This window comes from Myotis lucifugus, unplaced genomic scaffold (assembly GCF_000147115.1).
Source record: "Myotis lucifugus unplaced genomic scaffold, Myoluc2.0 scaffold_55, whole genome shotgun sequence".
NCBI lineage: Eukaryota > Metazoa > Chordata > Mammalia > Chiroptera > Vespertilionidae > Myotis > Myotis lucifugus.
In genome coordinates this window covers 3,215,546-3,243,260 of record NW_005871103.1, presented here as the reverse complement: position 1 = coordinate 3,243,260, position 27,715 = coordinate 3,215,546, and the positions used below count along the sequence as shown (strand labels likewise).

At 41.4% G+C, this 27,715-nt stretch overlaps 1 protein-coding gene across 1 annotated transcript in view; it reads right to left on the bottom strand.

Moving 5' to 3' along the window:
• Positions 1 to 6,053: 6,053 nt before the first annotated feature.
• Positions 6,054 to 27,715, bottom strand: part of LOC102431144 (cadherin-related family member 3) — a 79,579-nt gene continuing 57,917 nt past the window's right edge. Inside the window, exons 15-22 of the mRNA XM_014456126.1 lie at positions 21,206 to 21,438; positions 15,220 to 15,391; positions 12,793 to 13,037; positions 11,321 to 11,520; positions 10,603 to 10,622; positions 10,419 to 10,483; positions 8,725 to 8,773; positions 6,054 to 6,557 (exon numbers count right to left, since the gene is read on the bottom strand). Coding sequence (XP_014311612.1) covers positions 6,400 to 6,557; positions 8,725 to 8,773; positions 10,419 to 10,483; positions 10,603 to 10,622; positions 11,321 to 11,520; positions 12,793 to 13,037; positions 15,220 to 15,391; positions 21,206 to 21,438 — 1,142 coding nt within the window. The 3' untranslated portion in view covers positions 6,054 to 6,399. The remainder of the gene's footprint in view (positions 6,558 to 8,724; positions 8,774 to 10,418; positions 10,484 to 10,602; positions 10,623 to 11,320; positions 11,521 to 12,792; positions 13,038 to 15,219; positions 15,392 to 21,205; positions 21,439 to 27,715) is intronic.

Below are 27,715 nucleotides of genomic sequence, written 5' to 3'. Positions count from 1 at the left end.
GAACGACTGGAACGACCAGTCACTATTACGTGCCAACCAGCCCGATCGGCCCCGGTCGGCACCCCCCAACCGCCGTGGCCCCTCCCCGACCCTGATCAGGGGCAGGGCCAGCCAGCCAACCTCCCATGGCCCCTCCCCCTCACTGAACCAGACCAATCAGTCCCCATCTGGTTGGGCACGAATTAGTGCACCCGGCCTCTAGTAAATGTATAATAAAAAAATGTAATTGATAAATTTTCTCACACACTTACTGTACATTATATATTTTGCTAACCACTTATATAAATTAAATACAGACTTCCATGTTGACTTCTTAAAATTAAAGGGTGAGAGAGACAGAGAACTCAACCAGTCGTCTTTGTCCTGGAGCCTTACCTACAATCAGGTACGTTGATGTGTGTTAAGATACTTCATAGTGTTAAATAAAAAACTGTTTAAATATAATGTTATTGTTCACAACAATAAACATAAATTAAATTTGTTTTAGACCCAATGAAGTGACTAGACTGGCCCTACAGCCGTGCTAGTAAGTAATGTTTGCAATACATCAGAAACACAATAAAGCTGCCATTTTTTCCCATTTAAAGCCGTCCTCAGAGAGGTTAGATGATGTGTTAACAAAATGAGAGCCCATTAATTATATTCCTGGGTAATTTTGATTCAAAAGGGATCATTTTGCTTTCCCTAACGGAGAGTAAATCATTCAGTATAGATGAAGGAGTGTAATTTTGGAGCTGGATGAAATATAAGGCAACGATACTGAATTAAGCGATTATGCAGATGTTCTGGTCCGAAGCAGCTTCTTCATCAACTAGTGAAAACATGCTGTTTTGCCCATGAGGCCTTGTTAATGAGGAAAAACTGTATTTAGCTCAGATTTCACATTGTCAACTAGATTTTCTTTTGGCTTTGATAAATAATTCCGTAATCCTAGTCCACAGTGGAAAGAGATGCCTGGTGGGTGGGGAGCCCCCCGTCATGAGATATGCAAGCACACCCAGGATCAACATGGAAACATTATCTGAGGACATTCTCTTCAGTGAGCCTGGGAATAGGGATTTGACTAGGAATATTTCAAAGGTGATTTATTTATTTATTTATTTTGGCTGCTGAGTTTTTATTTAAAGAATGTGGATGTTTAGAGGGCAAAAGAGGAAGGAATGTATATGGTTTTCTATTCAGGAGGACAGGAACGGGATACATTTGAAAGGGACTGAGCAATGGAAATATGAGCAGAACCTATCCCAGTGTGCATAGCTTAGGTGGTCCAGGTGTCAAGCCATATGGTACCACTTCTTGGTGACTGAGTTAAACTCAGATCTTCTTCAGTGGAAGGTATCTCCATCACAAAGGTGATTTATTTAATAAGTATTTGTTGGCCCCTTCTCTTGGGCCCGGCACTACAGAATGGAACTGTGGGGAGGTCACAGCTCCTGTCTTCAAGCAAAACACAGTCCAGTGATCTTTTTAACTCTGAGGTTCTACAAATTCATCTTACAGAAATTTACATTAGCTCTCTCTTTTCCATCTTTTCAATATTTTCTTGAGTCTCACTTTTTAAAATAGCACTTTTGTGCTTGTGTTTTTAAATATAGAGGTAAATCTAAGAGGATGGCATCCACCTTCTGTCTGGCATCAGTTAGCTGCTGCTGTAAAACAAGCCAGAGGCTTCCAACAACAAGCACTTATTGTTGGCGTTCGCCTGTGGGGGGTCAGCTGAAGGTCAGATGCACCAGGCTGCCTTGGCTGGGCCATTCTGCTCTTCCAGGCTGGATTCGTGCACCTGTAGGTTGGCTGGGGCAGCTCCAGGTGGGCATATAGATCAGCATGGATAGAGCGACTGAAGGTCTCCGAGATTTCCTCCCCTCTGAACCAGAAGAGAACTGTGGGACGAGCTTAGGAGAGCCACAGTGCATGGGTCTGGGATACACTTCTGGAGACCCAGCTCTGTGGACCCCTCCCCCTGCCAGAGAGATGGGATGTCAGCCAATAAGGAGATGCCATGTCTCCCTGGCCCACAAAAATGTGCAGAAGCAATGACAGGGTTGGGCAAGGCCCCTCTGTCCCTGGAACTGAAAGGGCAAGCAAAGGCCTGTCGTCATGAGAAAGCCCCTGGCTCCTCTGCTGCCTCATCAGCCCACATGCGGGGGGACAGCTGTGCCTCCTCCATGGCCTCAGAAATGTCCATGGCAGCTCGACCTCAGCCCAACACTGACAGAAAAAATTACAGGAAGCCCAAGGGGCCCAAGAGCCTAAGGGATCCATGGAATGCAAAGAAGAAAATGAAATATTCAGAACAGACTTTTACTGAAATGGACAACTTCAACAAGAATAGATAAGATGGCCTGGCCAGCATGGTTAAATGGTTGAGGTTCAACCTATGAACCAGGAGGTCACGGTTCGATTCCAGGTCAGGACACATGCTGGGGTTGCAGCTTCCATCCCCAGTGGGGGGTGTGCAGGAAAGAGCCAATCAATCATTCTCTCTCATCATTGATGTTTCTATTTCTCTCTCCCTCTACCGTCCTCTCTGAAATCAATAAAAATATATTTTTTAAAAGAATAGATGAATGTGTAATGTGCATGTGTGCACACATTCTATACACACACACACACTCACACTAATACACCACACAAACTCATACACTCACAACTTACACACACTCACATACACACACACATCTATACATTCACACACATCCATATACTAGTATTCACACACACACTCACACACACAATCACACATACACACACACACACACACACACATCTTCATGGGACTAAAAATATGATCTTAAAAAATCAGTAGATGAGGAGAAATTGAAACTGGCCAGATTGAAGTTAGTGACCAGAATATCAAGTGAAAGAAATCTCTAACAGCAGAGTGGTGATTCAATAGGTTAGAAATGATGAGAGGAAAAGATGAGAGATTTAGCTACTAAATCCTGGAGACCCAACATGAGAACAATCCATTTCCATTTCAAAAGGGGAAACAGAGACCGGTGGAAAAGCAACAATAATATACAAATCAGGAAGAAACTATCCCAAGCAGGAGACAGCTCTGAACAGTTTCAAATTGATTTGAAGAAAAGCCTCAGACCTCTTACAAAAACTCCAGAATAAAGTATTAGAAAAGAAGTAAATGTCCTAACTTCTCACCACCAGATAATACCTACCTACATTATTAAAAATAAAAATATGTACAAAGAAAATTGGCAAATTCAATGGTTCAGAAACAGTAAAAGGAAATGGAAAAATCTTCCTTCATCCTTTGCATTTCCTCCCCGGACTTTCTGCAAAAGGTAATCGCTATTAACAGTTCCCCCGACTTCTCACTGCCCCCAAGTCTATGCATATGCCAGCACATATATCTACATGGGTGCTTATTTACTCATATTAATGAAAACTCTGTAGTTCATCCTCCTTGATCACTTAATATATCTTGCATATCAATATATGCCTAATTTTTAATATTATAATATAATATGGACATGATGTGATTTTTCCAATCAGCCCCCTTATTAAATGGACACTTTGATTTCATTCCAGTTGTTTTTCTTTTACAAACAGTACTACCATGAGCAAGCATCCACAAAAAATCTCATAGATCTTTTGTAAGCCTACCTACAGGGAAATTTCAAGCAATAAAATTATCAGGTCAAAGGCACTTGCATTTTTATTGATTCAAGGCCTTAAAATATTCTTGGCAAAGCGTAGGCACTCAATAACTATTTTTAAACAAACTAAAATGGTCACATTTTTGGTAGAAAGATAGCATTAATTTATATCCCATATTAAAGACTTTTGAAGTCACTATAGTTTATAGAATGGTAACCCAGAAAAGGATATGTCGGTGTCCTGACCCCTAGAATCTGGGCACATGATCTTATTGGAAAGTCTGCAGCTGTGATTAAGGCACTTGAAATGGGGAGATCCCCCTGAATTATCCAGGGGGGGCCTGTATCAGTAACAAATATCCTTATAGAAGTGGAGTAGAGGGACATGTGACGGATACATTGAGGAGAAAGTGATGTAAAAGGCAGAGATGAGAGGGAGGCAGCCACAAGCCAGGAACACCAGGGCAGCCACCAGGAGCTGAGGAGGCCAGTGGCAGGTTCTCCCCTAGAGCTCCCGAGGGAGTGTGGTCCTGCCAACATTTAGAATTCTGGCTTCCAGGACTGTGAGAGGATAAAGTGCTATTGCTTAAGCCACCAAGTCTGTGCTATGTGGTTAAGGCAGCCGCAGGAAATGAATCCAGTCATTACTATTAAATTGGAGCCTGGTGGTAAAACAGAAAAGAGCATAGAGTTTGGAGGCAAATTGATTTTGAACCACAAGAGAGGTCAAATTCCAGGGTCCTGACCCCGAGAGCAGCCCTCTTCAGTCCACCCCCCTTACCTCCCTCTCCCACCGTTACCTTTCCCGCCCTACCCCCAGCTGCGTTGTCTCCAGCGCATACATTATCTCTTGGCCAGACACAAAACAGACCCAAAACAACTCAACAATGGAAAGTAAAAACAATGTACCAATTTTTCTTGGTTTTGGCACAGGCAGACACAATACTAATTGATCCAATCCAGACTTTGAGAAGGAGTTTATAAATGCTTTGGGGGTTTTTTCTTAAAAGCTCAGGTGGTGGCAGATGGAGACTCACATGTCTCCATCCATCTAATCATAATTGATCCAGCGAGAGTCCTTCTGGAGAGGGGAGAGCGTTTTCAGTCTTCAGTCTCTTCCCTGGTGGAGAATTGTCATTCCATCTGGAACAAGGCTTCACAAAAGCTGTGAAGCTAATTACCAACCAATTCCAACATAGATTGGCTTAGAACCATGGAGTTATCCTCTCTGTGTTCCACGCCACTGCTCCTTTGCTGGCCAGTTTTGACTTAATGAAACTAATCCTGTTTAACACTTAGAGATAATACTTACAGTTTAAAGAGCACTTCCAAATGTAGAATCTCAGTTCTTTTGTTATTTCTCACAACAAAGTGATGAGACAGAAATGGGGCAGCGGGAATTGTACATAGTCTTGAGGAAGAAAACTGACTTTCAAAGAGGCTACTCTACTTGTCCAAGCTCCTGACTTCAAACCCACTGATGTCCCCCACACCATAGTGCCCCTGAGGATTGACCCATGGAGTTAGACATAAATGGAAAGTGAGCCTGCTTATGTCCAGGTGCTCTCTCTTCTTGGGGGGTGAGGTGTCCCAGGGCCGAGAAGGGATCATCCAGTGCACATATGCAAAGGAGCATCAACATCAGGGCGTTTCTGACCATCCAAGCCCCCATAATCCTCTGACTCAAAGTCATTGCTCATAGTGTGTTTTTACTTTGAAAAAGATTCATTAAAAAAATATCACCCTAATGAGTTTTGCTCAGTGGGTAGAGCATCAGCCTGTGGACCAAAGGGTCCTGGTTCAATTCCAGCCAAGGGCATGCATCTTGGTTGCAGGCTCCTCCCCAGCCCTGACCAGGCCACATGCAGGAGGCAACCAATTGATGTGTTTCTCTCACATCGATGTTTCTCTCTGTCTTTCCCTCTCTTTCCCACTCTCCCTAAAAATCAATAGAAAAATATCCTTGGGTAAAGATGAATAAAAAATAATATAATAATTTAAAAAATATATCCCATGTTGAACTCTATTTTGGGTTTAATGTGGATTTAGTCTCTACCATCAACATTGCTCTTGTCTCCTGCTACCATGTGTCTTCTGATACCCAAGAGGGAGATCATCAGAGAGCACATGTGTACTTAAAACTTATTTGTCTAATACATAGTTCTCAAAAGGTTGGATGCCTACATCTCCTTGGCAAGTCATCAGTAATAATAATTAAAGTTTCTGGGGTTTGTTCTCCATAGGGCTACAAAAAGCAAAGTAAAAGCAGGATCAATTGTGCTTTTTGAAATGCTGGAAAAAATTCTTTGTTTCTTATGACTGCTAGAAACCAAAAAAGTTCTTCTCTAAAGATAATTCCCATTTCTGTTTTATGGGACATAGGAGTAATAAGCAATTTGAATTAAAGGCGAGAGATCTGGATTTATGTACACAAATTCATTTATTCACTAAATATATATGGAGTCCCCACTGTGCCAAACATGTGCTGGGGCTGTAGCAGTGAGCAAAACAGGCTCCAGTCGTAACAAGCACACCTTCCACTGGGCAAAGTCAGACCGTGAACATGCATCAGTTTAGTCTCTAGTTTTCAGCAAAGCTATTTAGAGACTCAGGGTCGACCAGTCCTGCTGACCTCACCCTGATGCCCTGAACTGGGGGATTCCAGAAAGCTATAAACAAAGCAGCTGGCCTCACATCTGCCATTTAATGAAATAGCCAGGAAAAAAATTGCCATGAGAGTGACACACATCAAAACAGCAACCATTCAGCCACACAGGAAGTGCTAGTCCTGCATGGGAATTCTTAAGGACGTGGACTCCTCAGAAGGGTGGGGCTCCGGGAGGGCGTACATGCTCGCCAAGGACGCCTCCTGGTGCCTGGGGGACTTCTTCCACTTCCGTGCACCTGTTCTGCTGTTATATTCATACACGTTCCCAGAGACTGTGGGGGGAACACAAAACACAAAGAACGTAGATGATAATGAACTCACAAAGCACTGGTTCATGCCACAAAGTGTTTACTGAGCATTTACTATACAGCCAGTAGTGACAAGCTGTTTGTCTTTTCAAGCCTTGCTCTGTTACCAAGGGGAAAATGAGAAGCAAAACTTGAAGCAGTGTGTGATTTCACATGCATTAAAAATTGCCCCTTTAGCACTAGAGATATCGTCTCTGGTGGAGGAATGGTTTTTCATCTTAACCATGGTAGTGGTCATCTGAATCTAGATAGATGATTAAATGTCACAGAACTTTTCACACAGACATAAAAAAATAAGTGCATGCCCAAACTGATCAAATATGCAGTCCAGTTCATTGACCAGTGTCAGTTTCCTGGGTTTGGTGCCGTAGCTTTAGAAAACATTGCCTTTGGGAGAAGCTAGGTGATGGGTATAAAGCACTTCTCCATGCAATTTCTTGGGAATCTCTAATTACTTTAAAATCAAACATTTTTTTAAAAAAAACAAGTCAAATTATTGTTTAAATTTTCCCTGAGGTGGGTGCCTTACACAGTGTCTGAGGTTTAATCTACCAATGCTTTATAGAAATAATAATGAAATATAGTAATATACAAGAGAAAAGAAACAGGGTAAATAGGGCCTGATAGAGTAAAAATTCAACATCACTAAACATCAGAGAAATGCAAATTAAAACCACAATGAGATCACCTCACACGTGTCAGAATGGCTACCATCAATCAATCAACAAACAAGTGTTGCTGAGTGGTGGAAAAAAGGGGAACCCTGTGCACTGTTGATGAGATGGCTAATTGATGTAGTCACTATGAAAGTATAGAGGTTTCTTAAAAAATTAAAAATAGAACTATCTTATGGCCCAGAAATTCCACTTCTGGGTATTTCCAAAGAAACCCAAGAGATATATGCACCCCTATGATCATTGCAATGTTATGAACAACAACCTAGATATGGAAGCAATCCAAGTTCCATCAATAGATGAGTGGATAAAGAAGATGTGGTAATTATATAATGGAATATTCAACGACCATAAAAAGGAATAAAATCTTATCATTTGTGACAACAGGGATGAATTTAGAGGGTATTGCCTTAAGTTAAATAAGTCTGACAGAGAAAGACAAATACCATATGACTTCACTTATATGTGATCTAAAGGATAAAAGAGATGAACAAACAAAACAAAAAGAGACCCATAGATACAGAGAACAAACAAAATGAGGGCTGCCAGATGGGAGGGGAGTTAGGAAGCTTGGTGAAAAGGGGGAAGGGATTAAGAAGTACAAATTGGTAGTGACAAAATAGTCATGATGATGTAAAGAACAGCATAGGGAATATAGGCAATAATATTGTAATAACTATGTATGGTGCCAGGTGTGTACTTGAATTATCAGGGGGATCACTCCGTAAATTATATAATTACCTAACCACTATGCTGTACAGCTGAAACTAATATAAAATAATATTGAATGCCAACCATAATTAATTTTTTTTAATTTTTAAAGAGTAAGTGGGACCCACCTGAGCCTAACCATGCAACTAACCCCAAGTTGTCAGGCATGTGATTAAGCCACTTCGGACCCACCAGACCACACCAGCTGCCAATGAAGTTCCTTTTAATACAATAAAGCCAATGAATTGCCCAGGTGACATCTGCACAAATTCTTGACCCACAAAATTTTGAGATATAATAAGATGGTTATTGTTCTAAGCCAGTAAGTCTCAGGGTAGTTTACACAACAGTAACCAGGAGGGGAAAAAATGTGTTTTATTTGGCCTGGAAAATGGAGTTTGTTTTAATTGAACTACTTACCTACACTTAAAAATGGGGAAATTTCATGTAAAATTTAGATTTCCAGCTTCTTTTTAAGCATCAGAATTCTGGCAACTCCAGGCCTATTCCCAATAATTTGATGGAGCCCAATAATAGTTATGGCTCCCAAGCATCAACCTCCATTGATGACTGAACTGTCTTATATGGCACCTTCTGGTCATTTATTTTACCTGCCTGGACCTTGAATGGTTTGCTTTAGTACAGAGTCTCGTTATGCAAAGCACAATGAATAAGTAATTTATTCACATAGCTTAGCATCCAAATATGCAAAAGGGGCTTAACTTAAAGATAATTCAGCACCATACCTGGATCAATGGCTTCTCCATCAAATATAGTTTCATACACAATGGTTTCCTTAAAAAAAAAACACACAAAATATTAGCAATAAAGTCAGCTTGATAAAATTAATTTTGACAAGTGTTGAGTACTTTGAGCAGGTGACTTCTTATAAGTGACCTTGTTTTTCTTATGTAGAGAGCTAGCAGCCCTGGTTCAAAACTGTCCTGCTATTCTTGTTTCCTCCCAGCCCCATCCCCATATCAGTCTGCCCACCGTGCCCTCCCTCAAGTCAGACCTTCTTACTGATGTGAAGTCTCTTATCTTGAATGGGAAATGTTAGGGCTGACTTGTGCTCCCTCAGACTTCATATGTTGAAGCCCTAATGCCCAGCACCTCAGAATGTGACTAGATTTAAATATTGGGCCTGGAAATCGGTGATGAAGGTAAAATGAGGTCATGTGATAAAGCTGAATAAGTCCTTCATCTTTGGGGTTTCTCAGCAGGTAGTAAAATCTATGCCCTGTTGTATTGAAATCTTAATCTAATATGACTGGTGTCGCTATAAGAACAGAGGTTAGGACACAGACCAAAGAGATGAGAAATGACCATGTGAGGACACAGAGAGAAGGCAGCAATGTGCAAGCCGTGCAGAGAGACCTCAGAAGACACCAAACCTGCTGACCTTCCCCTGAGACTTCGAACCTCTAGAACGGGGAGAAAATAGAAGTCTGGTGTTTAAGCCACCCAATCTGCGCTATGTTGTTTTGCCAGCCCTCACTCGCTAGCAGAGGTGCTTGGCTGGCACCTTCATAAAGGAAGACGCAGGGAAGAGAGCACTGAAAGAGAACCAGCTCATGAAACAATGTCATGGTCAGTCAGGACTCAGGTAGAAATGCCTGTTGTTAATGGGGCAGCAGGTGGAGAGGGAAAAGGGAGATGGAGACTGAAAAATGCCTTCTTGCCCTGGCCGGTTTGGCTCAGTGGATACAATGTCAGCCTGTGGACTCAAGGGTCCCGGGTTTGATTCCAATCAAGGACACATGCCTGGGTTGTGAGCTCCCCAGTGTGGGGTGTGCATGAGGCAGCCAGTCAATGATCTCTCTCATCATTGATGTGTTTCTCTCTCTCTCTCTCTCTTCCTCTCTGAAATCAATTTAAAAAATATTTTTTTAATGCCTACTTGTTCTGCTTCACATGTCTACTTCCTGGAATAGCCTTACCCTTGTACAGTTGTTGACGTGGATCCATTAATGAATGAGTATCAGCCAATTTAAAGATTTCAATACAACAGGGCATAGATTTTACTACCTGCTGAGAAACCCCAAAGATGAAGGACTTATTCAGCTTTATCACATATGTAATTGTTTTCAAATCTAGATTTTTTCTTTTTTGATGTACTTATTTATTTACTTAACACCACCTTGTTGTGAAAAAGCAGATCTTATTTTTAAGCAATGGTAAATAATGTTGTTTTTGCTGAATGCACATACAATATCAGCAGCAAAATTGGACCTAAGTGAGATTCTCAGAGTGGATCTGAAATCCCATCTTTGTAATTCAACAGAAGCTGATACATTGAAATAATTTTATTTCCTTTCTATGATGCCTGAGTAGATTTACCATATGTTTACATGGAAGAGCTTTTTATTGAACCATAATTATAGAGAATCTGTAGTCCTCTTTCTTCTAACTACGGAGGGCTCATAAAAAATGTACTTACTGTTAATACTTCTAGTTTTTTATTTCTGTTTTCCATGACAATCTTTTCCATTTGATTTCTATCTCCTGTTCAACAAATACATAAACAAACAAACAAATAAATGGCAGGTATCGGTCTAATGAGTGGCTTTTCAAAATCACACAATTCATAATAATCATGTGACAATGAGCAATCTGTATCTTACCTGCAATATACTTTATTCCCCTGTATGAAAAGAAAATTTGACAAAATATCAGCTTCATTATGCTTCCACATGGCAAAAAAATCACTTTTTGCAGCACCTGGCTATTACCACATCTCTCTTATTCCCAACTGTTAAAACAATTCTGTATGGCGAACTCATCTCATTAACCATCACCTCCTCCCGTCGCTGAGTCATAAATGATCTCTGCTTAGTTAATAAAAACTCATAATCAATTCAATTTTGGAGGCCATGGTATTCTGCTCCCTGATGAGCTATTTTTGGATGGTGATGAAAGCATCTGCATTTTCTCCATTTCTTTGGCATCTGCCCAGTTTCACAGAGATTCAAAGCAAGTGTGGCAAGGGCACCTGGACTTACCACCTGTCCACAGTCCCCCCTGGTCGTCACACACCTGCCCGTGATGCACGCTCAAAATAATATGGGAGTTGTTTGGCTTGTCTGCTCACAAATTGATTTGTTTAAAATCTGCTCTCACAGCAAATGTGTTTCAGAGGCTCTGAGGTAGAACCCAAAGATACGCTGTTGCTGTTTTTTAAAGTCAGAGCAGGTTTGGAGCCTTGAAAGGGACCGTCGTACTTTGTTTCCCAAGTACGTTCCTCTGTGCCCCTCAAAGGCTCTCAGGCAGAAGCCCTCCGTGTAGCATCACCAAAGGATCCCAGCTCTTTACGTCAGAAGCTTAGAAAGAAAAATCACATACTTGGGTTTGGGCTTGGAGACGTCCTTGGCCGTTTTCTGACAGCATCCCATGGTGTTCCCGTGTCTCCAGAGCAGGAAACATACCCAGGAAGCCAACCCGGCAAAGAAAACAGCCATCAGAGTGAAGATGAAAGAAATGTACCAGCCACTGGATGTGTATGTGTTGATGGCTGTGTACACGATGGTCAGGCCTTTTCTTTGCTGGGAAACAGTATTTCAAAGCAAACAGAGCATTAGTTTATGTTTTCAGAGGACATCTGTTTACAAACGAGCATCAGATGGAGCCGTGGTCCCACACAGACAGTGGGGTATTGACCCAGATATGTGGATTTTTGTAAAACCCACAGGGGATACTGAGGAACACCCAAGCCCAAGAAGGCACCAATTTAAGGATCTGCAGGCTTGAACTGCATGCAATGACCGCATTTCCCATCATGACTGCGGTTTTCTCATCTGGAAAATCAAGGGGTTGAAGAAGATGGCATCCGAGGTTTTTTAGGCTTGTATGCCTCTATTATCTACTCCACACAGGATAAACCCTTTTGTGCAGCTTGAGAGAACAGTGTTTCCTTAAAAATCAAATATTCTGGTGGGAAGATTTATCATCCATGTTGTAAAAAATGACTGTACTTCAAAGGATAGAAGACAATAGCATACACTAACCACACAGTCTCCTGCACAGGCTTTCTGCTTGGCTGACTCTGAAGCTGTTCTGGATCCTGCTGAGGCTTTGCTGCTCTATTTTTGAAATAACAAAAACTAAAGGGTCTGCTAAACTTCACAGGCTCGGATCAAACATTCAATGAAATGATGAATATAACACATGTACTCCAGTGCCTGGCACATGAGAGGTGCCCATTACTATGAATAATATGGCCAACAGAGAATAACATTTAAAAGTGCCAATTTGTGAACCCTAGCTGGTTTGGCTCAGTGGATAGAGCCTCGGCCTGCGGGCTGAAGGGTCCCCGGTTCCATTCTGGTCAAGGGCACATGCCCGGGTTGCGGGCTCAATCTCCAGTGTGTGGCATGCAGGAGGCAGCCGATCAATGATTCTCTCTCATCATTGATGTTTCTAGCTCTCTCTCCCTCCCCCTTCCTCTCTGAAATCAATAAAAATATATTTTTTTAAAAGTGCCAATCTGTAGAGATTTAACTGGTAGATTTCATTGGCCAGTGGGCCTCTCTGGTGGGCCAGGCTTTCAGACCATCTAGACATATATTAGTTCCTTGGGGGTCCTCTGTGCTCCACCTGCAATTATCACAAATTCTCTCTCACGCACGGTTTATACTCACAGTTTATATTCAGGGATGCACACTATAAAATGTTGCCTGTTGAGTGGTGCACAAGTGGAAAGGCATTCCGGTGAAGGTGATGCCCTACATAGCCTTCTAGCCTTTCTAGATGAAACTTGAATTTACAAGAGAATATTTCCCGCACAGAGACCCAAATTAAATTCCATAACTCTTTACTTCAGAACTGGTGGTTGCAGGCGGTGGCACGTTGGCCCTTGCCACATAAATATCTATAACAGCAGTGCCTGTCCTAGGCTTGGTGGCTTTGCCATATTTCAGGTTGTCATCGATTATGTGGACCACGAGATGGTACTGCCGCTGCAATTCAGCTCCAGATTCAAAGTGAAAAGGGTTCTTCACAATTAATCTTGGAGTATTTGAACCTCGAGTTGGGTCGAATCCAAAGTGATGGTTCTCATTTCCTTTAAAAGGGATAATTGAAAAATTATCTTGAGATATGTTAAAAGGTCTTCTCTAACTGTCATAGGTAGCTTTTGAAACACAATAGTGATAAATAAATAAAATAAAATTTCTATTGGTCTATGAATTCCTACATCTATACAAGGCTTATAATAAATCGAAGTCAAGTAAGTAATAAATTCAGTTGGTTAGAAAAATTTTAAAGGTTAAGATCATGAGTCTTATCTCCATATAAGGTCAGCAAGCATTAGACTATTATCAAATTACTCTGCCTTAATTGCTTCCCCTTCCTTTATCTCCCACTCAGAGAAATTTTATTTCCACTGTCAGCTTAGTCTTTAAATCAGTATCAAATGGGCCAGTCAGACCACAAATATCTACTGAGCCCCTATTCAGTTTCAAGTCCAGTTTCAATGGCCCTGGAGACACTATTGTAAAACAACATGCACATAGGACCCCACCATCTAGCAGGAGAAGCAGACATGGAACTAGTCCTTGTAATTAATTGTCAAGGTGTTTACTGACATCCACACTCCGGTTCTTTCAGGAGAGTTCGTACATGACAGCAGGTCTGACCTCCATACTTTAGGAACTTCTCCTTGTTATATTGTTTCATGATACCCAGTAATTTTCCTTAATAGAACTTTTCATACTTTATAATTTTATAATTGCTGATCTTACCACTCATTTAATGAACAATGAGTTCCATGAATATAAGATTCATATCTATATTGTACCCGATTGTGTACCCATCTTTGTGTGTGTGTGTGTGTGTGTGTGTGTGTGTGTGTTGTTTTTCACCCTGCAGCAGGATAGCACATTACAGGTTAATACTAGAAATAGAACTAACATACACATAATGTGTGGCACAAATTTTCCTAATTCTTTTTTTTGGGGGGGGGGCTAATAGAATATTTTATTTACACAGTAACTCATACAGTTCAAGGATAAAAAGAATGTTGATTGGGAACTGAATAGTGGAATGAATTAATGGAAACTTTGACACACAGGAATCACTTGGATATATATATATATCCCAAATTTTCTACTGTGTAAGAGCATGCCCCTACTCCAGCTTTCCTCCCTTTTGGAGAATCTTATTCTATCTTTCACTCCTCTCATCTAATCATTTTTATGACCTTCCTCAGCCTGGACCCACCTGTTCATGCTACTTCTACTAGTCCATGCTCTCCAGATTCACTAAGCTCTAGACATCTACGGCTGCCACTGGGGGCTGAATTACTTGGCTGCAACCATGGTGGGCTGTAATCAGAAGATCTCATGGAAATCCTGAGGCCTGGGCAAGGGTACTCTGAGGTTAGGCCTCCCTGCTGGGTCCTCCCACCCGACTCTGAGACAAATGGGCAAAAGTGAAAGCGAGAGAGAAGTGCCCTGGCCGGTGTGGCTTAGTTGGTTGGGTGTCGTCCTGTACACCAGAGGCTGCCAGTTCAATTCCCCATCTTTAGTTCAGATTTGGTCTCTAATGCGTTTCTTCCATATGTCATCTTATGACCAAAGTTGATATGGACCTCTGTGGATCCAACAATAACACAACTGATTCTCTATCCTAGAGAACCTGTATCACTATCACCTGGGAAGGCGGCTGCTGCTTTCAGCCAGCACAAGGAGAACAGATTTAGTTCCTTGTAACTTAACCAGCAGTGTTTCCCATGCAGGTCCAAAGTCTCTTCATTGTCAAGTGCCATTGAAATCAATGATAGATCGCCCTCACCAGTTTGGCTCAGTGAATAGAGCGTTGGCCTGTGGACCCAAGGGTCCCAGGTTTGATTCCAGTCAAGGGCACGTAACTCAGTTGCAGGCTCCTCCCCAACCTGGGCCCTGGTCAGGGCACAGGCAGGAGGCAACCAATCAATGTATTTCTCTCACATCAATATTTCTCTCTGTCTTTTCCTCTCTCTAAAAATCAATGAAAAAATAACCTCAGGTGAGGATGAAAAACAAAGAAATCAATTATAGTTCCACAAGAGGAATTAGATTGGATGTGTGGAAGTGAAAAGGGTTCCTTGGGGAAACTTAATGCCATAGATATGACATAGCTTAACATTTATGAACATAGTTCTTTCCAAGGTTACATCATGTTAAAGAGGATATGACTAAATGTCAATTTAACACATGCTATGATTAAAAGAAATAATAAAAAAAAGAAATAATAAAATTATCCACCAGAAACTATCTCAAAGCGCATTTCAAAATCTTGTGAATCTCGGTCGTGGCAGTTTAGTTTGAAGCCATTGACGTTTGTCCCAGCAACAACATTGTCAAAAATGACGGCCTTATAGAGAGAGGGTGTGCAGACAGGTGCCTCGTCATTCTCATCTTCGATGTCTACAGTGACCTGTCAGCAGGGAGGGAGACAGAAATATCACATCCACATCGTGTGACTATTTATACACAAAATCTGAAATAAGCATCTGGGTAGAGACAGACCATTTAGAATTACTAAATTAAAAGTCTGCCATTGTGAGTTTGAAGAAATGTTTCTGCAGATTTGGGTTCTGGCTGTCAATCAACTATTCAGCTGGCTTATTATTCCTGGGTCGACTGTGACATTCTGTATGGCCATTAGGGAGAGCTTTGGACTCATTAGAAGAACCTGTGGAAAACTCAAAAATTTCATAAATGATGGGAAAAGGAAAGCTGAAGAATGATGCTGCTAAAAAGTGTAATCCCTCGAACCTTTAAAATATCTCTGCTTCATGGCAAATATATCCTGAGTTTGCTCTTTTGTAGCTTAGGTCCTCCTCTGCATCTTTCTCTCAAGCACAATGTATTTTTTGGTAACAATATGATTACTTCAAAGTATGCTCTGACCTTAATCAGGAGCTCTTATCAACCTTGTCTTAATTAAAATACCATAAACTGGGAAACTGTGATTTACATGGGAAAAGATCAAACTATCAAGGCTCTTTAAATGTCAGTGATCGAATGCCAGTCAGATAAGAAAGGTTATCTGCCCACTCTCAGGTGAGTAATAACTTTCTCATCATTTGCAGAATAATCCCTGGTGTGCTCATACTTGCAAGTATTATCTTTTTAAAATGTTTTCTGTACTGTTTTAACAACACAGCTAAATTCTTGGGGAATAATTCCTTCTTTAATGCTACTTCTGTAGATTGAATATAGCTATCTGTTCTCTTCAACATGTGGGGTGCTTTCATGTGATGTTAGGGAGACTGCTGTGATATAATGGAAACAGCACAGGACTGGAAGTCAGAAATCTTTATTAAAACTTTGGGCCTTCACCTTGCCAGGATAGCACATTACAGGTGAATACTAAGAGTATTCACACAGATGATACTCTGGTAAACCAAACAAAGAGCCTGCCCATTGCGATTTATATGCTAAAGGTAGGAGGCAACGCCATAAACAAATTAACAAATAAATATATTAGGTAATGTCATATGGAAATTGAACTCTGCAGGTTAAGGAGGTAGAGATAGCGACGGAGTGTTCAGAGAAGGCCTTTCTGTTTTGACTCCCTCTCCTATTCCCTTCCTCCTCCCCCATATTTGATATATGCCCTCCAGCAAGTATGTGTCCTCACAGAAGATGAAGTGTTAGGTCATGTGGTTTTAATTTGCATAAATGATATGGTGCTGTTTCCTATTTCCTACTTTTCTCACAAAGCACCATATTCTCTTGCTGTTTCCATGCTGCTGTTTGGAGAACTAGTTTTCTATTTCTTCCTGATTCTTAGTGTTCCATCATGTCCCATCATATGCAGCTACCGTGTTTGACTCATTCATTCTCCTAATGACAACCACGGGGGCTGCTTCAACATTCCACCATCATACACAACAGAAAAGACCTCTGTGGGCAGTTTCCTTCGTGCAGAAATGCGATTCAAGTGAGAATGATGGGTGGCAAGCATGACAGCGTGGTCAAGGCTCCGAGGCGCAGACATCCTTGGTGTGTTGAAACAACAGCAAGAACCTCATACGGCCGAAGTGAGGGAAGAGAGGGACAGCTAGAAGCTGAAGACAAAGAGGTGGCTGCAGGGCCCTGCAGACCTTAGGAATGACATTGGAGCGTATGCCAGGTGTGACGGGACGCCATTGGAGAGCTTTGAGGAAGGGGATGACTTGTCTTTTTAAAGGTTCACTCTGGCTACTGTGTGACGAGTAGAGTGTCAAGGGCACAAGTGGAGGAGGAGACTGTAGTTATGAGGCTGCTGCACCAACCGGGTACTGGATGAGGGTGGCACCACCAGGCGTTAGCTGTGGGTGGCTGAGAATGGAAGCATTTGGGATATATTTTGAAAGTGGAGACACTTTATTTAACTTTGCTGATGGATTAGAGAGATGACTTAGAGTATATGATAGTGATTAAGGACCCAGAGTTAATTCTTCTACTTCTTTGGAGCTGGGTAAACTTGAATAAGTTACTTAATTTCAAAGCCTTGGAAATTAAAATTCTACTATCTGTAAAAATATATATATACTAGAGGCCCGGTGCACAAAACTTTGTGCACTCGGGGGGAGGGGTCCCCCAGCCCGGCCTGTGCCCTCTCGCAGTCTGGGACCCCTCAGGAAATAACGACCTGCTGGCTTAGGCCTGCTCCCGGGTGGCAGAGGGCAGGCCCAATCCCCAGGTGCAGCCCCTGGTCAGACTCAGAGCAGGGCCGATTGGGGAGTTGGGGCACCGCCCCATCATGCACAGAGCAGGGTGGATTGGGAGGTTGCGATGCCACCCTCAGTCACACTCAGGGTAGGGCTGATTGGGGGGTTGGGGCGCCTTCCCCTGTCACAAACAGAGCAGGGTGGATAGGGAGGTTGTGGCCCCGCCCCCTGTCACACACAGAGCCACAGGGCGATCAGGGGATTGGGGAGCTCCCCCCTATCAGGCACAGAGCAGGGCTGATCAGGGGGTTTGGGCGCTGCCCCCTGTCACGCTGATCCCGGTGCCGGGAGGCATATTACCCTTTTACTATATAGGATAGAGGCCTGGTGCGTGGGTAGGGGCTGGCTGGTTTGCCCTGAAGGGTGTCCTGGATCAGGGTGGGGGTCCCCACTGGGGTGCCTGGCCAGTCTGGGTGAGGGGCTGAGGGCTGTTTTCCAGAAGCGGGTGACTGAAGCTCCCAACTGCTCCTTTTTTTCTTTTCTTTTTTTTTTTATTCTGGGCCAGCTTTAGCTCTGAGGCCTCGCTGCTGAAAACATCGATACAATGTTGCGGTCCGGCTGGCTGAAGCCCGGCTGAATGAAAGCCAGTTTCTGGGGTTTTGTTTAGCTTCTTATTTGCAACATAGTACATAGTTGCTTAGAGTTGCAGCTGAGAGGCCGGCAGCGGCAGGCAGGGAACGTTGGAGTTTGCCATCACTGGAGCAAGCAAGCCTCCCTGCTTGCTTCAGTGCATGGCTGCCAGCCGCCATCTTGGCTGAAAGTTAATTTGCATAAGGATATGCTGATTAGCCAATGGGAAGGGTAGCAGTCGTACGCTAATTACCATGTTTCTCTTTTATTAGTGTAGATATTAATAACTACCTCATGGGATGGGATTGAAGACTAAATAAGACAGCGATGATATTGATGGGGTCAGTGACAACAATGATGATGACGGATTTCTAAAATTTGGAGTCTGAAGACCTATCTCCCTTTTCTAAACTTAAATGTCACATTTATCTATAGCATCCATCTACTTGCTATGTACTGTTTAACTTTTCCTATGAAAAAAATGTTAAGCTCCCTAATGGTATGGTGCCTTACACATTTTTGTAACCCAGGATGTTGTGCACAGAGTTAACAATTCAATAAATATTTGTTAAAAGAAAGAAGAAAATTTTGTAACTATGTAAGGTGACAGATGCTAACCAGACTTATTGTGGTGATCATTTCCCATTTATGCAAATATTGAATCATTATGTTGTATACCTGAAACTAATATAATGTTATTTGTCCATTGTACCTCAATTTAAAAAAAAATTGTTTTAATTTAAAAAAAAAAAGGAGCCCTGGTCATTTTCTCAGTGATTAGAGCATCGGCCCATCCACTGAAGAGTTGCGGTTTTGATTCCCAGTCAAAGGCATATACCTGGGTTGCAGGTTCAATCCCCAGCCCCGGTCAGGATGCATGTGGGAGGCAACCAATTGATATGTCTCTCTCACATCGATGGTTCTCTCTTTCTCTTTCTCTCTCTCTCTCTCTCTCTCTCTCTCTCTCTCTCTCTGTCTCTCTCTCTCTCTCTCTTTCTCTCTCCTCCCTTCCACTCTTTCTAAACAAATAAATCAATGGAAAAAATATCCTCGGGTGAGGATTAACAACAACAACAAAAAAGAAGGGATAAAAAGTTTCTTCTCGCCCTGGCTGGGTGGCTCAGTTGGTTGGAGTGCCATCCCATACTCCAAAAGGTTGTAGTTCGATTACTCGTCAGGACACATTCCCAGGTTTCAGGTTTGTTCCCCAGTTGGGGCGTGTGCCGGAGGCAACTTATTGATGTTTCTCTCTTATATCGAAGTTTCTCTCTCTCCCTTCCTCTCTAAAAATCAATAAAAACATATCCTTGGTGAGGATTTTTTTTTAAAAAAGTTCCTTTTCTGTCTTTAGCCAAAAATGCAAATTCTTTTTATAAGAACAGAGTCCCGAGAAGTTGCTTTTTTATCTGCTTTCTTCTCTTCTCATTTGTAATAAGTGCATGATAATTGCAAGTGGTGTCTGTTAGGTCGGAGAGAGCCCAGGATCGGATACATACAGACTTGTAATGAGATAATGGACCCTCCCTGGAATTTCTTACAGATCAACGTGCCAGACACAGATACCAGACCCTCCCGGGAATCCACATGACCCCCACACAGATACTGACTCTTTCCTGAATACCCTGCCCACCCGCTGTGGCGGAGACTTCCTCAGCTCAGGCCCCTGCCCCTCACCAAACACCTGTATAAAAAAGAAGCCCCTCCCACCCTGGGGTGAGAATTCACTGGCCCCACCTTTTGGGCTGGTGGGTCTCCTCGAGAACACAGCATTAAACTCCCGTCCTTCTCTCCTCTTTAATCGTTTGGTTCTCTTTGTTCTCTACGCCCTTTTCTGGGCTACCTCACAGTGTCATCCTACACTAGCTGGGGAGTTCATAAATGTCTACAAGGAAAACTGCAGCAGATACCTAAGTATGGAGATCACGCTCGCAGGTGCTTTCCTGAGACAACCAAGCTACAGAGTCCTGTCCACATGACTGTACTTCGGTCCCTGTGGCAGTCAATCTAACTGCTGCTGCGAATGGACCTGATGTTTTCCTCACAATGACCCATCAGGAAACCTAATCACCACGTGAGCAGCCAGCCAGGGGGCTCTGGACAGTAAGAGGAAAGGCACAGTGAGTCATCAGGCCAGCTGGGGATCTTAAAATTCTTCCATCCTGCCCTGGCTGGTTTGGCTCAATGGATAGAGCGTTGGCCTGTGGGCTGAAGGCTCCCAGGTTCGATTCCAGCCAAAGGCACATGTCTGGGTTACGGGCTCAATCCCCAGTAGGGGGCATGAAGGAGGCAGCCAACCAATGATTCTCTCTCATCATTGATGTTTCTATCTCTCTCTCTCCCTCTCCCTTCCTCTCTGAAATCAATATAAAATATATTTTTAAAAAATTCTTCCATCCTATTTCTGTTTCTTGTCCCATGACAAAACCTTCTAGTCATTAATAACACATACCACATCATCAACACAGCAGCACCCAGTCTTGATATCTTTTAAGAATCCTTTGATGTTTCTAAAATAATTTAGAAGCCCACACACACTCTCCCCCACTGTGATGCCACAATGCCCCTTGGTTAACTACCTTCCTTGTAAACATTACCTCCCAATGAGAGGTAGCCTGGGTTTGCATACAGTTCTACAAACCCTGAGTAACTGCAAGTAATTTTCCTAAACTCTGTGCCTGAGGTTTCTCATCTGTAGAGTGGAAATGATGGTAATACTGCCTTCCATGAAGACTGAATGTGAAGATGAACTACATGGACATATAAAATGTGCCAAGAACAAGAGCTCACACATGATCAATGTTAGATGTGTATTTGCAATTCCTACAAACTTTTTAATCTCATGAGAATTACTGTTATTATTTGAGCATTTTTCACTGTTGTTGTTTGACCATTTCAGTTTAAATACATTAGAACTTAATGGGTCATCTTTATTATATCAAAACCTGAGGCTCTCTACTCACCATGGTCATCGCTGTGCGAGGATGAAGTCTGTCGCAGTCCACACCTTCCACCGTGAGGTTATACTGCTTCACAGTCTCGTAGTCTGGCTGTGTGGTGAGCTCAATCATTCCAGAGAGAGGGTGAATCCAGAATCTTTGTAGAACTTGGATGTCTCCACTAGCTATTTTGTATGTAACACAGTTCGGTGGGTAGTCTTCATCAATGGCAGTCACTCTTCCAACTTTGTAGAAAGCTGCCAATAACAGTTATTAAGGTTCAATCTTGTCATGCAGATACACAAGTTTAAAAAGCTGGACAAGTCTTTGCCTTCCAGATAGTATCATAGTTTCTCAAAGGGCCAATCTGAAAGCCTTTGGACAAAGAAATGTGCTTGGAAAGCCCAACTCTACATGATGGAAGTGGCATAAGTCAAATAATATGAGTTAACAAGAATTTCATAATATCAATAATTATGCCCTAACTGGTTAGGCTCAGTGGATAGAGCATCGGCCTGCGGACTGAAAGGTCCCAGGTTTGATTCCGGTCAAGGGCATGTAACTTGGTTGCGAGCACATCCCCAGTAGGGGGTGTGCAGGAGGCAGCTGATCGATGTTTCTCTCTCATCGATGTTTCTAACTCTATCTCTCTCCTTTCCTCTCTGTAAAAATTCAATAAAATATTTTTTTTGTAAAAAATAAATAAAAGATAATTACTTACATGTATTGCGTGCTTATTTCCTACCAGACATTATGCTAAGACTAGAGGCCTGGTGCACAAATTCATGCATGGGTGGGGTCCCTCAGAGTGGCCTGGGGGATCGGGCGGAAACCTGCAGTCCAATGCTGCCTGCCACTCATCCCGGCCCCACTGAGCCTGCCAGGAGCTCATGCCCAGTCAGTCACAATCAGGAGAGGCTCATGCCGCTGCAGTGTCACTTGCCAGCCATGAGCCCTGCGTCTGGCGCCCATCCCGATGGGGATGGGGAGTGGGGTGATTGGCCCTCAGGGCGGGTGGTGGGACTCCCTTGCCAGCCCAGGATCCAGATCTGTCCTGCTGATGTCCCCTCAACCATTTTCTGACTGGATTATAAGCTCCAGGGCGGATACCAGACCTCCTCCATGTAGTGAATACCACCACACATGACTAGTCTCAGCAACATGTGCATAGGACATTGTAGTTGCTGATCACCAAGACCAGAGAATTACTATGAAGGAACTATTTAGTGGGACACCACCACCTGCAACCTCACGGGATTTCTTTCACAGTTTGCATCTTTCTTTGACTAAGGTTCATCAGTCTCTGGTAATGTTATTAAGCTGGCAATGAACACAACTCAGAATACTAGGAACAGAGAAAACACACTTCTGGAAAGAAATAATATTTCATTATGGCAAGCCCAGAGTATAAAGAGTCCAACCTAGAAAAAAGTGTTAGAACTGATCAAAGACCACTTAAAATAGATTAAGGGTAAAATTGCCATTTCTATCCTACAGTTCTAGGCAAAGTTGGCATCATTTTTGCATTTAATACCTGGTTAAGCATAATGGAAAGCCTATCCTTCTGTATATATAAAATTAACCCTCCAATAAAATTAAAAGCCATCTTGAGCATCTTTAGCTAAAGTTTGAAATAGAGTAATTATGAAACTCTGCAACTTGGCCAGACATCCTATCAAAAACCATTGGAAATGAAATATGTTTTCCCTTGTGACCTGCCACCCACTGTGTTTCAATTTTCATGAATTTTCTTCTAAATCGTTTCTGTTAAAAGAATTTTTTGCCTATGCCTACCTCCCTCCAGAAGGTATTTGTCAAGGAGATATTTAGTTGCTCATCACATACCATCAGCTTTTATTTTAGGTTAAAATTATAGATTCCCATAATTTTGTTAGGATAACAAGAACCCTCATGTGGTGCTCAATGCACTCTGACACCCTATGCTAACCAACAGCATGAAAAACACTCCACGTTAATGGATTGTCCAATGTCCTCCTGGTCTACAGGCTAAAGGTTAGATAGTCTGAGGAGAGTTTGTTTTCAGAGTAGTTTTAACTTTCTAACTTCCTCATTTAAAATGAACCATCACTGAGTTGTGAAGAAGATTTAGTCTCCTCTGGTGGGTATCGCCTCTGAACACCAACCCTCCCTTAATTTCATTCATCTTTGTCCTCTGGTAGGGAAGATCAAGGAATGTTTTGTGTGTTCTTTTAATGGCAAGGAAAAAATTCTGGCACATTGTAGGCAATAAATGTTAGTGGTTATTATTATTATTGGCAATACTATTGTGGCTTTTGTCAGTATGTACCATATACTTTACATGCATATAATTATCAGTTGATCTTCATCTCAACTATGACACTGTTATTGTAATCTCTATTTCCCAGATGAGAACTTAAAGGCACACGGAGGTTATATGACCTGCCTAAAGTTATTTGACTAACAGGGGCAGAGATAGAATTTGAATCCAGTTCTATTCGATTCCAACTCTTGTGGTTTTTCGGCCACATCATGCTGCTCCTTATGAAGACATAGAAGCCCTCTCTCTGTTACAGCAGGACATTAACCAGCCTTTTGGAGAATAGGACACACACACACAACAAGATCCCCTTATCTCTTCATATGAATTCTCTGAACTTGTTTTCAAACTACTGGTAATCCCAATCATCAAAATTCATCCAAGAAAAGCAGCCAGGAATACAAAACAGAGAACTGGACCAGGAACTTGGAGTCTGTACTACCCATCATCTCTGCCATTCACCAGTTGTGTGGCCCAATTCTCTGTCCAGCCCCCATAGTAAAATAAAAAGGTTGAATCTTTGCAGTCCTTCCAAATTGACAGTGCTGTAATTGAAAATTCTAAATCCTTCCCATAAGCCATCAAGAAGGTATTAAATTTTGCTTAAGAAAAGCCAGCTGTGTTCAATACATTTAGAGAGTCCTACCTTGAAAACATGAAATTATATTTCAGGACAGCTTCAGAGAGTTGGAAAAGAAACTGACATAAAACACTTGGCTCCTACAACATGCTATCTTTTAACAATGCCAGTCTCCAAAGGCAAAGCTATAAGATGGTGAAAAGATCTGGGGCTGCCAGGGGTTGAGGAAGAGAGAAGGGTGAATAGGCAAAGCACAGCTTTTTAGGGCAGTGAAACTATTCCCTATGATACCATATGGTGGATGTGTGTTATTATACAGTTGTCCAGACCCATAAAATGTACAACACGAAGAGTGAACCTAATGTAACCTATGAATGTTGGGTGATAATGACGTGTCCATGTAAGTTCACCAGTTGTAACAATAATCCCTCTGGTGGGGGATGTTGATAATGGAGGAGGCTATGCGTATATGGGGGCCGCAGGTATGTACCTTTCTCTCAATTTTTCTGTAAACTTACAACTGCTCTAAAAATAAAGTCTATTTAAAAATTCCAAAAAATATAAAAATAAGATAAAAATAAAAATGCCAGTCTCTATTTTAAATCCAGACTGGTTGCTGTGAACGTTGGAGGGTCATGGAAACCCTTCAGTCATCTGATGAAGGCTATGGGTCTTTTCCCTGAGAGACCCTGGAAGCCAGTGCTCAACCCCTGCTCCATATTTATAATTTATCAGTTAGGTGATCATTAGAAACTTGTGAACTATTTAACTTCTGTATAAAGACTCACCATAAAGCCCCTCTAATAAAACTCCCTAGAGCTAGAAGACTACCCGAACTGGGAGAATTCAAAGGGAGAAAATAAATTAAGAGAACGAGGCTCTATCAACAAAAGAAATGACAATAAAACTCTATGGAGGAGCAGCAGGATCCTGTTTACAGTAATTCAGTTTATATGCGATTTTTCTAGAAGTCTGGTCATAAACTATAAGATTCAACTGTGTTATGTTCCAGAACTAGGACCATACGTGTGCATTCATTTTAGAGAGTTCTAAGGATTTGTTCAAAACAACATGGTAAGGCCAACAAAGAACTAAAATCCAAATATGTGGGCTTTCTAGGTCTTGTCTGTCCTCAGAACAATTGTGTAATCATTGTATTGTTTGCAAGGAAACAAGCTGGTTTGAAGTAGTGGGATCTACTTGTGATGTGCTGGCAAATGATTAACAACCAATTCTCTGAGGGGGGAAAAAAGGAGTGTGTGTGTGTGTGTGTGTGTGTGTGTGTGTGTGTGTGTGTGTGTGAATATATGTCCACATAAATACATCAGCCTATTATAAACTTTACTGATATAAAAATATATAGCATAAAGTTTAGAAGTAATGATAAAATGCTAAATATTCTTTATTGTGAATTCCCATATAGACAATTGATTCTCACAGAATGTTTTTATTGAATTTGCTGAACTCCCTTGTCCATACAAATATTGTAATTGCAACTGACAACTGATGGTAATTCCAACATGAATGCTAATTAATGTTTTCCATGTGTTAAAGAATAAGGTTAAGACTTCTGTGTAGGAAAATCCAGTACTCTAAACTTCCCAAAACCATATCAAAATTACAACTAAACTACAAACCAACCATCATTCAGAACTGCCTGAAATATAGCTGAATGGAAGTCTTACAACTAGGGATTTAATGAAGGAGCCACCAAGTTTTACCAAACATTCAAAGAAGAACTAACTCCTATCCTCCTCAAACTATTCCAAATCATTCAAGACCAGGGAAGACTTCCCTTTTATGAGGCCACATTACCTGAATTCCAAAACCAGATAAAGATACTACAAAGAAAGAAATTACAAGCCAATACCCTGATGAACATAGATTCTAAAAATCTCAACAAAATATTACCAAATCAGATCCAGCAATACATGAAAAAGATCATACAACATGACCAAATAGGATTTATTAAGGGTATGCAAGGCTTGCACAATATTCGCAAAGCAATAAACATGATTTATCACATAAACAAAATGAATAATAAAAACCACATGATCATATTAATAGACACAGAAAAAGAATTTGACAAAATCCAGCACCCATTCATGATAAAGACTCTCAGCAAAGAGGGAATAGAGGATCACACCTCAACATAATAAAGGCCATATATATGACAAACCTACAACCAACAACATACTTAATGGGCAAAAACTAACACCATTTCCCTGAGAACAGGGATGTCCTCTTTCACCACTCTTAATCAACATTGTAGTGGAAGTCCTAGCCACAGTGATGAGACAAGAAGAAAACATAAAAGGCATCCAAATTGGAAAAGAGGAAGTAAAACGCTCATCATTAGCAAGTGACAGGATATTGTACATACAAAATGCTAAAGACTCCACCAAAAAAAACTGCTATGTTTAATGAATGAATTCAGCAACCTAGCAGGGTACAAAATTAACATCCAGAAATCAATGGCATTGTTATACAGCAATAATAAACTCCCAAAAGAAAAACAAAAAACAATCCCATTTACCATTGCAACAAAAAACCTAAGATACCTAAGAATAAACTTAACCAAGGAGGTAAAAACCTGTACTCAGAAAACTATAGGACATTGAAAAAGAATGAGAGGGAGATACAAACAAGTGGAAGCGTGTATCATGTTCATGGGTTGGTAGAATTAACATCATTAAAATGTCCATACTTCCCAAAGCAATCTATAGACTCAAGGCAATCCCTATTAAAATAACAATGGCATATTTCACAGACCTCGAACAATTGTTCCAAAAATTTATATGGAACCAAAAAAGACCCCAAATAGCCATAGCAATTTTGAGAAACAACGTTGGAGGGATCACAATACCAGATATCAAACTACATTACAATGCCATTGTAATCAAAATAGCCTAGTACCGGCACAAGAACAGTGCCAATGGAACAGAGCCAAGAACCCAGAAATGGACCCACACCATTATGATCAACTAATATTTGACAGAAGAGGCAAGAGTATACAATGGAGTAAAGACAGTCTCTACAATAAATGGTGTTGGAAAAATTGGACAGGTACATGCAAGAAAATGAAACTAGACCATCAACTTATACCACACATAAGAATAAACTTAAAATGGATAAAAGCCTTAAATGTAAGTTGCAAAACCATAAAAATCCTAGAAGAAAACATAGGCAGTAAAGTCGCAGACATCTCTCATAGCAATAGCAATATGTTTATGGATACATCTCCTAGGGCAAGACAAACAAAGGAAAAATAAACAAATGGGACTACATCAAAATAAAGCTGCACAGCAAAAGAAACCATCAACAAAACGAAAAGGGAGCCCATAGTATGGGAGGACATATTTGCAAGTGATGCACCTGATAAGGGGTTAATTTCCAAAATATATAAAGAACTCATACAACTTAACACCAAGAAGACAAATAATCCAAATAAAAAAATGGGCACGGGACCTGAATAGACAGTTCTTCAAAGAGGCCAAGAGACATATGAAAAAATGCAGCATAGAAAGTATAATCAATAATATTTTAATAACTATGTATGGTGTGAGATGGGTACAAGATATATTAGGATGATCATTTACTAAGTTATATAATGTCTAATCACTGTGGTGTATACTTGAAACTAATATAACATTTT